The 15,441-nt window shown below is 33.7% G+C and overlaps 1 protein-coding gene across 5 annotated transcripts in view; it reads left to right on the top strand.

Annotated features, from left to right (window-relative positions):
- HBS1L (HBS1 like translational GTPase) overlaps positions 1–15,441 on the top strand; it is an 81,822-nt gene that overhangs the window by 15,295 nt on the left and 51,086 nt on the right. Inside the window, exon 5 of one of the 5 annotated variants that reach the window (XM_029223872.1) lies at positions 1,054–3,242. The exons of 3 other annotated variants lie outside the window; for them this stretch is intronic. In XM_029223872.1, the coding sequence (XP_029079705.1) occupies positions 1,054–2,525 (1,472 nt within the window). In that variant the 3' untranslated portion in view covers positions 2,526–3,242. Of the gene's footprint in view, positions 1–1,053; positions 3,243–15,441 lie in introns of those variants that run through there. One more of the 5 variants, XM_029223873.1, reaches the window with a different exon arrangement.

Genomic DNA, 15,441 nt, shown 5'->3' with positions numbered 1-15,441 from the left:
TTAAGCTCAATGGCTGCGTTCCCTTCACTCTGTTAAAGCCTGTTTTTTAATTTCCCTGCTTGTTCTAGTAACTAACAGAATATAAGGGAAATAAAATTAGATAACAGCAAGACAGAACACTTTTTGCTTTTAATTATTGGGTTTTTTTTTAACTTTAATGGGTCAGGAGATAGAAATTAATAGACAATGTCAAAAAAATCCTTTTATGGTTATAACATTTTATGAATATAATTTAGTTTTATTTAAATATCCTAAGTATTATAATTCTACTACTCTTTCATTTCATAGCCAGATCTTTAATTTTAAATTTTAGTATTTGGGGTTAAATTTAGAACTTAGTCCACAAGAGAAGGGAACCAATTATATTAATTGGTATGATGCCTGTCAGTAGGAGCATGATGATTTGTTAACTGGGTTGATATTTCTCATAACCTAAAGACTAGATTTTTGCCATAGCGAAATTGTATACAGTCTGTTACTATGAAATAAGGGTCATTTTTATGTAAATTAAAATTTTTTTATTTTGGTGGGGGGTGGGATACACTTTTAACTGACCAGTAATATGAGAATGAGTCTGTAATGTGTCATCTATATTAATAGTTTATCCCAGATCACAGTAGAAATTATAGGGTATTATTTGTTTGCATGTTTTTAATACATTAAAAATACAGAAGATGAACCTAGTTCTTTCCATTGGTTTTTTAAACGTTTTGAATTTGAGACAATCCTGACTATAGTTTAAGTATCTTAAAACCTCACATTTGTAAAACTTGTGAAAATTAGAACATTGACTAACTTGGTAATTACCTTTGTATATATCAGTGAACAAAGTATGAAGGTCACTTAAGATGGTTAAAGGAAGGTAAAATCCTTTTTTTTTTTTTTAGAATGTTCGCTTTTTATTAAATAATGATCAAGTGTCACTTTATTCATGCCATAATCAAAAGAAACATTTAGTAATTAAATGCCTCATTTCATGTTTCCTTTTGGTTGCTGTGACTGTCTTCTGCATATGTGAACCTATTCATCTGAAAATGGCTCTTGTAAGGTAAGGAGTCTTATTATCTTCCTCTGAAGTTTCAGCTGATAATGTTCAAAGCTCTTGTCCTCAATCTGCAAACCATTTGGATTGCAGTAGCAAACCCTTTGATTTTTCTGGCCCAGTAGCGAAATATGGATTATATCATAATTCTTCGGTTGTACCAAGTCACTATTTACTCCATAAGAAAAAGAAACTTGACAGACCTAAAAGTGAAAAGAAACTAGAATCATGTAAGTTAACAAAAGAGCTGTCGCTAGCTGACCTAATTGATGATATGCCAAGAGATTCTTGTAAAAGTCAGCCATCAGTCAGATTATCATCCACAGATAGTCTGGAGAGTCTACTTTCAAAGCGTCTAGATGCTGATTTGTTAAGACCTCATGCATCTGAATGTATTTCCAAAGATGATTCTGCGTTCAAAGGAATACCGGATTTAAAATCCTTGATGATAAAGAGCACAGCACCTAATAACTCTTTATTTATTCAAAATAATTCAGTACCTGATTTGCAAAACATTCCAGTACAAAACAGTTTAGGAAGTTTAAATAATCCTTTGCTCTTAACTAGCTCATTGGAAAATATGGCTGTTGGTAATTTAAATGCTAGTAAAATGACTGAAGTTGGAAGTGTTTCTTCAGTTGAACAAAGCACCAAGAATTGCATATTAAAAAATGACAACTTGCAGTTTTTCCAGTGTGAAAGTCCATCCTTAGCTGACCTGTTTCAGGAGCACAAAGAGAACAATCCGAGCCAATGCTTTACTTTATCTGATCTTTGTAACCAACCATCTGCCAGTGTCACAGATCTAAGTTTGGGATCCTTTCCCTTGTCACAACTAGCAAATCGGTATCAGTCTTCAACTGGAATATCAGAATTAACAGGATCTCTGTCATCTTTGGCGTTTTGTAAAGCTTCTCCAACAAGAGACCTTGAGAATTTGTCACTTTCTGATTTGATTGCAGAAACAATTGATATAGATAGCTCTCAGATTAAGAAAGATTCCTGTATGCTCAGTTTATGTGAAATGAGGTCACCTGGAATAGATTCTAATATCGATCTTAGTGTCCTCATAAAAGCCCCAGATTTCGTTCCAAAACCTGTAGTAGACCAATCAGTTGCTCCAATACCAGGAACTAAAGTTCTAAGTTCAAAATTAGGGAAAAGTTCCAATTCTTCTGAGGTTAATAAGAAAAACAGTAAAGGCTCTCTGACTAGGAAACCACCTTTTTCTGTTTCTTGGACCAAGGCCCTTGCTGCCAGACCTTCAGCTTTTGCTGCAACACTGTGTCTTCGTTACCCATTGAAAAGCTGCAAGCGACGCACCCTTAACCTCTATAAGACTTTTCTGTATAGTAGACAAGTTCAAGACGTAAAGGACAAAGAGATAAGTCCTCTTATAGCGATAACACCATTTGACTTCAAATCAGCATCTCCTGATGACACTGTGAAAGCTAATCAAAAGAAAGCTTTTACTAGAGAATAGTAACACAAGGAAAACTTAATAACTGTTGTAGAGCCTTTTCTTTTAAAGTCTTTATAGGATTACTTTATATTATGGGATTTAAGTTGTGATTTTTGTATTAAAATTGTCTTAAGTCAGTTGATAACTTCAGTTGATATGTACTTTTGCACTGAAATATTTTTTTTTACTCTGTCTTCTTTTAGCGATAATTGGCTTTAAGTTGATAGCCTACAATGGGTGTATGTTTACAAAGTGCTTATGGAAACTTGATATTGTGAAATCAAACCGCAGCTATTTTTGTTTAAAGCATTCAGCTTTATAAGTTTTTACGATGAGACATTTTCTTTTATAAAATAATTTTGTGCTCTGTTCTTAAATGAAAATGCCACCACTTGGGATTATTACGGTTTAGTGATGAAGATTTTTCTTATGATATGTGGCATAGCATAGCTGAGACCGTATTATATTTTAAAATATTAGTGAAATCATTCCCAATTTCATTATTTTTCTGCAGGTGAGTACTAAAACTTTTCTATTAGAAAATCTTAAAATTTCTGACTTTTAATAATACTGTGGAGGTTGTTGAAGTACATTTTTCATGATAATGAAATGAAAATCCTTTTAAGGGACCATGTACATATTAAAGATGGATTAATACATAAATTATTTTTATACATTTTCAAAACCATTTGTGCTAAATGAACACTTTAAAATAAATATATATAAAGTCTTTTCAAGTATGGTTGCATGTTCTTTGAATAGATAATCTTATCAGATTTCCTTCACTTTTTTTACTATAAGTAATGAAATATGGAGTTTTCCTCTTTGCTACTGACAGCCTTATGTGCTATAATGACAGTTTCAACAGTGGCAGGCCAAATAAGAGCTCTTCTAGTCAGTAGAACAAGTATGTAATTCATCCCTTAAAGCAGTCATCCTCAACTAGCAGTCAGAATCACTGGGGGAGTTTTTTTTCAAAACACAGGTACTGTGGTTTCACTCCAGCTATGGTGAAATCAATCTCTGAGGGATGACACTTGGGAATGTGTATTTTCAAAATGGTCCCCAGTTGATTCTGATGGGTTACTTCTACTTGAGAACCGCTGCCTTAAAGAAATCAGTAGAATGAAAGAAATTACTAATGCTGAGGATAACATTGGCCAACTTGAATTTTTAATTTGTATTTTCCAGTAATTAGGAATACCAAGGAATATTGCTAATTAGGAATTTAGGGTCTTTTGCCTAAGAAGATGCTGTTTTTATATTATTAGTTATTTCTTGCAGGAAAAAATATACAAAATGTTATTTCTTAATGAGAATAAAATAGCTATATTTTCCCAGTAAAGAAATATTTTTCTCTCACAGCTACTTTACTATGCATTTGATAATTTTTTTTGTTGTTTCTTGTTTATTTTCAGAATGACATTCCAATCTTTTTAGTTGTGTATGATGTTTTTATATCCAGTGTTTTGGTGGGAAAGCTTAAGCCAGCCTATGTCTTCATTGTTCTTGACCAAACACTTTCTTGTGATGTCTTCAGTTTTTGTTTTTAATTGCAGATTTCAGTGTGTATCATTACTGATGCTTAGATAATATAAATCACAAGTTATATTTTATGCTTGATTTTAAAGTTTGAATTACTCCAACTGCTGATTTTGTTTTTCTAGTCTTGAACCTTAATCAAACATTTTAGTAATTTTGAACTATTAGTCTATGACTCATCAACTAGGTTTATATAGTGTAGGCAGTCTCCAGTTTAGAAGTGAATTGTATTCTAAGTGTTTGTTTGGAACTGACAATAATTCCCGATAGATTAAATGCTACACAAGTGGTCCCTTTGCTTATGAATGCACAAATACTTGTTTAATTCATATTGAAGTTGAACAGTGTTACTGTTGTATTACCTTCTTTTATAACAAACTAATTTTCAAGTGGAAATATACTTTTTAAACCATATAGCAGATCTTGTAGAGTGAACTAGATCTCCCTTTGTTGGCTGATCAGGATTGTAACTACTATTTATGAGATTTTTTTTTTTTAGGGGAAAAAGTTTCTGTATTACAGGGTGATAGGGAAGGTAACAATTTTTAAATGTCTCCCTATTTCCGTTTTCTGGTCTGTCAGGCATGTATCTGACATGCTCTTGTCCTGTTGACTGAGATCTCTGAGATTCAGAGACTGGAACCAAGAAGACCCACTGTCCCTTCTACCCTTGGCCATTGGCCCTAGGTAGACAAGTGCCTGCTTGTTCACAGATGCATTGCTAGTGACAGCAGTTGTTTGCACTAAGTGCATATTCTGCACCAGCTGCTGTTTATTGACTGACTGCTGTCTTGGTAGCTCAGGTATGCTAAGTTTTTTGGTTTATTTTCCAGTTCAAATACCAGTTTTGAAGCGCAAAGCCATTTTTATTTGCATTATGATCAAGTGCATTGATAGTTTAGGAATAGAAATAATGTAATTATCTTCTAAATGATATAAAATACAAAAGACACTTAAAATGACCATTTTTCCTCTTCACTTTTTTTGGTTTTTAAAAGAGCTGGTGTTCATAGATGTTTTTCCCTCTTGCATTCTAAAGTCTTTAGTTGACTTTTTTGGTTATGGTTCTTACCATTAATTGCCAAGAACCAGGGATTCACTTCTGTACAGAATATTTTGCTTAACTTTTCTTTCTTAATTGTTATATCTTTTTCCTATTTCCTAGTTACTGAACTGGTATTCTAGCCTCTTTTCCTCCCTTTAGCTTTGAATCTTTCTTTGTTAAACTTTTCTTTCACCTTTTTTTTTCTCATGTAAATACTAATAACCATTTCCAGTGTGTTATATTTAACTTTTAGTAGTCAGTGGGAGGTCATAGAACTAATTGTCATACCAAGGATAAAACTAGTCCAGTGCTTTTCTATATGTGGACCATTGCAAATAAACAAGTACACAGTTTATATATTGAGGAAGAGCTATGTATCAAGTTTCTGTTTTGTGTTCACACAAGTGTATATTTTCTTGTAAAATCAGTTTTGTAATAACCTAGAAATTATTTTCTATTACTTTTATAAACAAAGGTAATGCTGACTAGACGGGGGGATTCATATGAATTTCTTTAGTAGTTTTCTTTTATAATTATATAAGGCTCAGTGTATGCAGTTGTATATTGTAATTTTAATTTCTAGGGTGTAAAAGACTTGTTACATTTTGAGAGTATATATACATTTTTAAAAAGCTACATTGAAATAAATTATAATTCAGAGGTTTTCTAAAATCAGGTGTGAAAACATCACAATTTATCCATTAGGATTTTTTTTGTAGGCTTGATATTTCAGAGTGGTATTTTAATAATTTATGATGGAGGTTTCTGTAAACAAATTGGAAAACAAGCTACGTGGTTGTGAAGACTTTCTTTGAAGATATTTGTCATTTAGAATTCTTGTTTTCCAAAAGGTAGAATTTTATGTTTTTACTTTTTAGGACTCACATAGAAACATTATTAAAGTATAGAATATGGTGACATGGGTAATATTGCAAAGATGGCAGTGGAAAGTAAAAGAATCGATAAAACTACACATTTCTGATGTTGACATGCCTGGTTTATATGACTTAAAGGAAAGTGTCATTTTAGTTATAGGACATGTACTGAGATGAACAAAGATCTGATTCTCAAATGGGAGGGGAAAATGGGTTCTTAAACACATAATTATATTTGTTACAGTGTGTGTAGCATGCATGACGTTACACTCTCCAGAGCTGACATCTTTGTCTTCCTGATCCAAGCTGCCACCTCCTCCTCTGCTTGCTGTCTTTATAAGCAATATCACCGTCTTCCAGTTGCTTAAGCCAGAAACCTAGTTAGCGTCATCCTTGATTTCTCTCCCTCATTTACTTCTTACAGTTGATTACCAGTCCTATTATTTCTGCTTTACAAATAAGTAAATATATGTGTGTATATATATAGTTGATTGTTGTTATTTGTGGTAGTTATGTTTTATAAAGTCATAAATTAGTGAACGAAATATGGGAACATTGACTTGGTGAATACTGAACCATTGCTCCTACAAGAAACACAGGGTTAGGTTCCTGTGATCCTCTGGTCACAACATTTTTGTCAGCCAGTCAATACATAACCTTGTTTTATGTGTGTTTAAAGACACTTTATTTAATATATATTATTTATATATTACTGATTAATTGACATTGGACTCACAGCCAGTAGCACTATAACTTAATGCCTAAACAAAGTGTTATCTAACATGAATCTTTTATTTGTAAGGCATATTGCAGCTGCCTTGTGCTTAGGAACACTACAGTGCTTCAGACTACTCTTGGGGACCATTTTAAACAGCAAAATTACCAACTAACAGCTCAGTGTGAAAAATGTGGCAATAAAGAGGCCATGAAAAGGGCACTTGCTTATAGTATGAGAGCCGAAACAAGAAGGCAGAATGTCACCTTGTTTGACCTCAGCCGGGACCGTGCCTATTGGGCTACTCAAATTTTGTCCTGCTCTGCACTTGTCCACAAGAGACTGCAAAATTGTCGAAGTAATGATTTTTAGTGAGTAGTTGAATTCATGAATATGGAATCCTAAAATGAGGATTGATTGTACATTTTTTGACCCACTACTCTTTGGTCTTATTGCTACTTTTTCTCTTAAAGGCTATTAGCTTTGCAGAATTACTAAAATATTTAAATTTACTTCTCAGTTAATTTTCTCCAAAACAATTTCTGCAATACAGCCAGAGTAACTTTTGTAAAATGTAGCTCTAATTTTCTGTTCCCCTATATAAACCCTTTATTTTATAAGACCTTTTATCAACTGGTTTCACTTTGTGTAACCCACTACCCAAATCCACCCAAGAACACCTACCTGAGTTTCCTCTGCTTCTATAGTACTTTGCCCTTCCCCCTCCATTTCTCCTCCTGGCAATTAGCTCTTGAGGTTGTAGTTTATATTCACTTTACTCCTAATTCTGAGATAGGGGAACCTTCATATGTACCCATAATTCACTGTATTCCTTTTTATTACCACCCCATATAAAATCATAACCCCCCCATACATATAGTTCCTTTCCTTTGTAACCCTGCTTTATTGTTCCTCACAACCCTTACATCATCTGACATTGCGTGTGTGTACACAGTTTTTATCTGTTTTCCTACTGCTCCCCAGTCTCCCCCCACCCTCCCACGCAATTTCTATGAATGTAGGGTTTTTATGTGTTTATTGCTATATTCCCAGCTTAGAATACGTCTGGCACATAAATGTCGGAAAGGATTTTTAAAGTAAAAAGTAAGTCCCACTCTTAAATACTGTCCCACATCTTGTTCCCTAGAGGAAGCTGTAAAACCTGAAAAGAAAAATTCTTTTATATTCTTCTAGAAACTATTTGCATGTTACACATATCAAATGTATATATGTCATTACACAAATGGGAAGATACTAAACACTTCAGTGTCTATATCACTTAGCAAAGTATATTGCAGATCTTTCCTTACCAGTGTATAGAGATCAATCTCACTCGTTTTAAAAGCTGTGTAGAATTCCATAATATGTTTGTACATTAAACAGCCCCTGTTGATAAACATTTTAACTTGCTATCACTAAATGATCCCAAAATGAACATCCCATGTTTCTAGAAATTGAATTTCTATGCCAATGAGTATATACTTCAAAATTTTTGATAAATACTGCCTAATTGTCATTAATAGCGGCTGTGCTAATTTCCTTCCCACAAGTTTATGAGTGTTTTTGTTCAGATTCTCACAGATAGGATTATTACTCTTTTCGGTGTTATTTTCCTCATAATTGGAAAATATTTTTTCCATTTATTTATATGTCTTTAATGAGTGAGGCTGGCTGCTTTCTCACATATTTAAATCTATTTGTATTTCTGCTCCTTAGAACTACCTATTCCTAATCCTCACCCATTTTTCTGCTAGCTGTCTTTCATAATGACTTATATATGTGTGTGTGTATTTAATATATTCAATTTTTATATTTAAATTCTTAGAAAATCCTTTTGTTATATGCATGGCATATACTTTTTCTTACTTTCAGTTTGTCATCTTTTAAATCATTATTTATAAGACAAATTGTTGACTTTATTATATTCAAATTTACTAATCTTTTTATGGGCTTTTGTTTGAAAGTTCTACTTTACTACAAGATAATTTTAAAAAAATATTTCTTGGGGCTTCCCTGGTGGCGCAGTGGTTGAGAGTCTGCCTGCCGATGCAGGGGACACAGGTTCGTGCCCCGGTCCGGGAAGATCCCACATGCCGCAGAGTGGCTGGTCCCATGAGCCATGGCCGCTGAGCCTGCGCGTCCGGAGCCTGTGCTCTGCAACGGGAGAGGCCACAACAGTGAGAGGCCCGCGTACCGCAAAAAAAAAAAAAAAAAAATTATTTCTTATATGTTTGACAGTTTCTCTCTTTTTTAATTTACTTTTTTAAACATTTGAGTGTTTAGTCTAGCTGCTATTAGGGGATAAGGCAGAAATAGAGTATTTCTGCCAACATCTTTTCTTTTTTGATGGCTGGATTTGTCACAGTTACCTTTTGTTGTATTACACATCCTTTTTCTTTTTTAACCTGCTTAGAAATGCCATCTTTGAAATATGCTAAATTCTTCTCTCTCCATCTGTCTTGTCTGTTTTGGGACTCTGTACTATTCCATTTCTTTGTCTTGTTCTATGCCAATATCAACTTTTTAATTACTGTAGCTTTTTATTACTATTAGTTTTTAAATATTTTATAGGCTGTCTTATTTTTTTTTCTCCTTTTTCATAGTTTTCCTGAATTACCTCACGTGGCTCTTTTTCCCACATGAGCTTTAGAAACAACTTATCAAATTACTGAAAAAAATCTAGTTCTGATTTTTATTGGGATGTTTAATGTTATCAAAAGATTTTTGGAGAAAAAAATAAACCATTTTCATAGATGTAAAAGGCTTTAGCATTACACTAATAGACAGTAAACATTACATTATTTAAATAGGTTTTCTAGTATTGGTCAACACTGGAACATTCCTAATTGGTCATGGTGGTTTATTCTTTTAATGGGATGGATTTTATTTGAAAATATTTTATTTAAAATTGTTCTATCCATAAAATTAATTTACAGGTGTGTGTGTGTGTGTGTGTGTGTGTGTGTGTGTGTGTGTGTGTGTTGTTAGGTTTTGGTTTCTCGTGGTTTTATAGAGAGCTTAGAAAGTTTTCCTGTATCCTAAAATAATTTGAAGAGCATTAAAATTATTTGTTTTATGATAGGAATTATCTTTCTCAGTATTCTAAGGTTAGTTTTGGAAACTTTACTTTTCTGAGAAAGCTGTCCATTTCATCCGGGTTGACAAATGTATTTGTTTAGCATTGTAACAAACATTGTCTTACTATTATTTTAGATTCTTCTATGCTGTGGTTAAATCTCCGTTCTTATTTTAAATATTGTTTTCTTTCCTCTACTTTCCCCCTCTGCCTGCTCTTTTTCCTCTTGAGTTTTACCTTGTAATTTAATTTTCTTCCCCAAAGATGGGCTCCTAAATTGGTAATTAGTTCTGCTGTTTTTAATTCATTAGTTTGTGAGTTTATGACCTAATCTCTTCTATTTTTAATATTCTACCTTTCTGAGTAGAACATTCAATTTAAATACATTAAAGTTTTTTACCATAAAAATTAATATTAATTTTTGAAATTTCTAACACAGATAATAATATAACAAACACTCATGAACCCACCATTTAGTTTCAACAGAAGGTAACATTTGCCACACATACTTCTGATCTCTCTCTCTGTTCTAAGAAATAAATTGTTAGATTAGAATCCAAGTTCTACCCTTTCCTTGTTCCTCCCCACTCCCTTGAAGTTGATATGCGTGTTTCTATTTTCTCTTGCTTAACTTTTGTCTCTGTAGTTATTGTTTTTCTTATGAATACTGTGTTTGCTGTAGCATATGGGTTCTTTTAGAGTTACTGTTATTTTCTGGATAATCCACAATTTAATATTGATTTCCTTTTTAAGCCAAGAACCTAATTATTCTTTTATTTTTTAAAATTTTTATTGGGGTATCACTGTTTTGGAATGTTGTGTTTCTACTGTACAGTGAAGCAGAGTTCCCTGTGCTATACAGCAGGTTCTCATTAGTTATCTATTTTATACATATTAGTGTATATATGTCAATCCCAATCTCCCAATTCATCCCACCACCCCCTCCCCTGCCCCCGCTTTCCCCCCTGGTGTCCATACGTTTGTTCTCTACATCTGTGTCTCTATTTCTGCCTTGCAAACTGGTTCATCTGTACCATTTTTCTAGATTCCACATATATGTGTTAATATACGACATTTGTTTTTCTCTTTCTGACTTACTTCACTCTGTATGATAGAGTGAGGTAAGTCCATCCACGTCTCTACAAATGACCCAGTTTCGTTCCTTTTTATGGCTGAGTAATATTCCATTGTATATATGTACCACATCTTCTTTATCCATTCGTCTGTTGATGGACATTTAGGTTGCTTACTGTATTTGCTGTAGCATATGGGTTCTTTTAGAGTTAACTATTATTTTCTGGATAATCCAGAATTTAATTTTGATTTTCTTTTTAAGCCAAGAATCTTTTTTGTTTTTTTAAATCCCAGGTTGTGGTGGCATTTTTGTTTGCTATTTTTGTTATGATTACTGTTTTCATTGTACTGTTATCAGAGAATGTGGTCTGTACCTTTTACTCTTTGAAGTTTATTGAGTTTTTCTTTGTGGTCCAATGTAGTTTTATAATGATTTCATAGGCCTCTGTCAAGTATACGAATTCTGTTTTAAGAAACCAAGATATGATATATTTCTGTTACTTTTCAAATTTTTGTAGAGTTCAGTATTCTTACTTAAATTCTATTTCCTTGATTGGCTATAGGCAGAGAGGTAAGTTAAAATATATTTTATTGCATAAACATTTCACCCTGTACATTTTGATAGAAGATACCTGATCTTTCCGTGGATTTAAAATTTTCATTAATATAAAGTTCCTGGTTTGCTTGTTTTATGCCTTTTGCCTTAAATTCAGTTTGTTTAACATTAATATCATGTTTGCTGCTTTCTCTAAGTTTTATTTGTCCATTCTTTTGCTTTCAGTGTTTTGAGTCACTTTGGTTTAGTCGTGTTTTCTATATTTGTGTGTAATTTGGTTTGTCAAAGACAGATAGTTTTTTCCCATTTATGGCATTGATAGGATAGATGTAGTACCTTCTGTCACTTAAAAAATATGTTGTTGTCTTTTATATTTATGTATTTTAATATATGGTCTGTGTTTTGACTTTGTATATACCCTTTGATAACCTGGAAATATTGTAGTTTATCTTTTTGTTTGTTTGTTTTTTAATTTATTTTCTTTTGGCTGCGTTGGGTCTTTGTTGCTGCACGCAGGCTTTCTCTAGTTGTGGCGAGTGGAGGCTACTCTTCATTGCGGTGTGCAGGCTTAGTTGCTCCACGGCATGTGGGATCTTCCCAGACCAGGACTTGAACCAGTGTCCCCTGCATTGGCAGGCAGATTCTTTTTTTTTTTTTACCGTACGCGGGCCTCTCACTGTTGTGGCCTCTCCCATTGCGGAGCACAGGCTCCGGATGTGCAGGCTCAGCGGCCATGGCTCACGGGCCTAGCCGCTCCGCGGCATGTGGGATCGTCCCGGACCGGGGCATGAACCCGTGTCCCCTGCATCGGCAGGTGGACTCTCAACCACTGCGCCACCAGGGAAGCCCCCTGGCAGGCAGATTCTTAACCACTGTACCACCAGGGAAGTCCCTATCTTTATAATGTAATAACATGTTACCATTTAAAAATTTTGCCAACTTTAAACAGTATATATGTGTTGATCTCTCATGAAAGATGCAGAAATTAACACACTTATACTTCACCTCCTCTTTATTTCTCATAATTTTTGTTAATATTTTAAGTTCTTAGGGAAAGTATTTACCTTTACACCTTTTATAATATATTTAAACTCTTATTAACTGAATTAACTTTAAACAGTTTTTTAATGAGTCCTGGCTTTAAAAGTTGAGCTCATCAGAGTTATACTTTTTCATACTTGACCTCTTCTCTCCCTTTATCTCCTAATAGTTTTAGTCATTATATACGTAGTGCCAAGATTTACAGCATTTTCTTAGATTCTGTACTCAAAATTTCCTTAGCTTTAAACCAACCATAGTTATCTTAAAATTGATTGGTTTCTCATGATTAGGCCTCTGTTTATCTCTTGTTCGACTTTGACATCTTTTCCATCTCTCACCTTCCCCTACCCCCAAAATATACATGTTTGAAATATTTCCCAAATCATTGAATGTATGAAAATGATTCTGTGACCTGTATCTACATTATAAATAATAGTTCTTGGTTCTTCTTTCTTTCCTGGAAGGCTTTGCAGACATTGCTGTATGATTTTCTATTATTATATGTTGCTAGCTAGCCCATTCCACTGCTTCTAGTGTGGCTCTTTTTATTTCTGTAAGTAGTTTTTCTTGTTTTTTTTTTAATCAGTATTTCTTGTGAGCTCTGCTGGCTTACTTTTCAACTTTTTCTTCTGTTGTTTTTATCATCTTTTCTTTTATCGTGTGTGTGTGGGGTATGTTTTTTGGGCAAAGTGGGATAGAAACATCTTTACTTTGTCTCTTTAACTGGATATATCTTTCCGGCAGCACTTGATTAGATTAAATGCCCCTATCAGCTGTGAAACTAGATTAATTTGAGAGGCTTATGAATAATTTCTTTCTGGGTGTGTGCTATGACAGACCTTGTTCCAAAGGTTTAGATGCTTAGGTATAATAATTCTACTGTCCATATCAACATGACTTTAAAATGACATACCATTGAACAGTCTAGGAGAAAGTTTCTTTTATTATACTTACTTGGAAAATTTTTCAGTATTTTTAGAATTTTGAATGAGAACTTAATATCTGTATGAAAATTAACCTTTTATCTTATAATAAGTTGGAACTCTTTAATTTCTAAAATGATGTATTAAATGTTTATGTGTCTTCTTAACTTAGATAACGTTTTAGTTCATTTTATTAACATACATAATATTGAAAGTAACCATTACAGCAAATACAAATAACCTTAGAATGGGTTATCATATAATTTTGTTATACATTCATATGGGTGAACTGCTAAAAGAGTGTATATTTAGGGGGTAAAATCATGGGACAATCTGTTTTCTGTTGGTATTTTCCTTGCCACCTTAAACCTACCAAGGGCAGGGGGATTCATTGCCAAAACTGTAAAACTAAGTAACATAGACTCTTGGGTTTTTTTCCACAAAAAATCCAGCAGTTGAGATACACATAGTATTATTGTTTGAAAGGAAAATTCTGGGCAGAAAAATCTTACTATTTATGGTTTAAAATTTTATGATTAGAAGAGAAACTTGGAAGAGAAATAGTTTTCGACAAAATGGATATTACTGTGTGAAATGAGGTTTAACTCTTTTGATTGCTGTTGAGTCTTTTTCTAATGTTGGGTTTACTTTGATTCTTTTAGAGAAATAGTTGATCTAAATAAAAGTAACCATTAAAGAAAAAATAGTTGGTCCACAAATATGGAAAAGGAATCATGCGTAATTTAACATTTTGGGGACTTCCGTGGCTGTCCAGTGGTTAAGACTCTGCGCTTCCACTGCAGGGGGCATGGGTTTGATTCCTGGGGGTTCAATCCCTGGTCACGGAACTAAGATCTTACATGCTGTGCAGTGTGACAAAAAAAAAAAAAAAGTTAACATTTTATATGGTTCTTAAAGTTGATATTTCCATTTGCCTCACAAATAAAGTAGCCAATAAATGTTTATATTAATCATATCATTAAGGAAATTCATTGTTTAAAAGCGTTGGAGTCTCTGGAGAAATATACTTTAATACTGGACAATTCAGGTACTATTTTTTTTTAATTAATTAATTTATTTATTTTTGGCTGCATTGAGTCTTCATGGCTGTGCGCTAGCTTCCTCTAGTTGTGGTGAGCGGGGACTACTCTTAGTTGCGGTGCGCGGGCTTCTCATTGTGGTGGCTTCTCTTGTTGTGGAGCATGGGCTCTGGGCGTGCGGGCTTCAGGAGTTGTGACATGCGGGCTCAGGAGTTGTGGCACGGGGGCTCCTGGAGCACGGGCTTAGTTGCTCCGCGGTGTGGGTGACCTTCCCGGACCAGGGCTCGAACCCGTGTCCCTTGCATTGGCAGGCAGATTCTTAATCACTGCACCACCAGGGAAGTCCTCAGGTACTATTTTTGCTAAGATTTGTCTTGAGTAGTATTGGTTTGCTCATACTGTTTAGAAACCTATTATGCATCATTTTCCTTTCCCTTTGAATTTCATCATTTTTCCTTCAAACAAAGTTTTTTCATTTACAAAAAATAAAGCCTAATTTTACATAATGAGGATATAGTTATTTGCTAGCATTGTTTTGCTAGTTTTGTAGTATTAATAGTCTATTAAACAAACGTCATACAGTTTCTCTGTATAGTACTATTTGAATATCTGTAAAGTATTATTTGTGACTATACTCAGATGATGATTATCATATTCTTGCATCTCAATGGCAAATTGTTCCCTAGAGAAGGTACAAGAAATTAAAGATAAAGCAGAGTTGTAAACACTTGGAACAAGGTCATTTTTTTTTTAACTTGGTTATTGTGCTGTATTTGTCTCTTTCTTCAACATTACCTGAGTAACTAAATAGGAGTGCTAGTGATGTTAGATCTTTAAGAAGAGATGTAACCTCTTTTTTCTCCCTTCTCCGGTCAAATATATTATGAGATTTTTATCCTTATCCTGGAAATAAAGACTATGATTAATTTGAAAAGTCGGCATTGCAAAGAAAAATTATTACTATAGGATGTTATGAACACTTCTGAATCTATTACGTATGAACTTTTCAGTAATGTACTTAAAATATATTATTTTGCTTTAATTCTTTTT

This window comes from Monodon monoceros, unplaced genomic scaffold (genome assembly GCF_005190385.1).
Source record: "Monodon monoceros isolate NGI ecotype Baffin Bay Population unplaced genomic scaffold, NGI_Narwhal_1 Super_Scaffold_15, whole genome shotgun sequence".
In the NCBI taxonomy this organism is placed as follows: domain Eukaryota; kingdom Metazoa; phylum Chordata; class Mammalia; order Artiodactyla; family Monodontidae; genus Monodon; species Monodon monoceros.
This window is presented reverse-complemented; position numbering and strand designations above follow the sequence as displayed.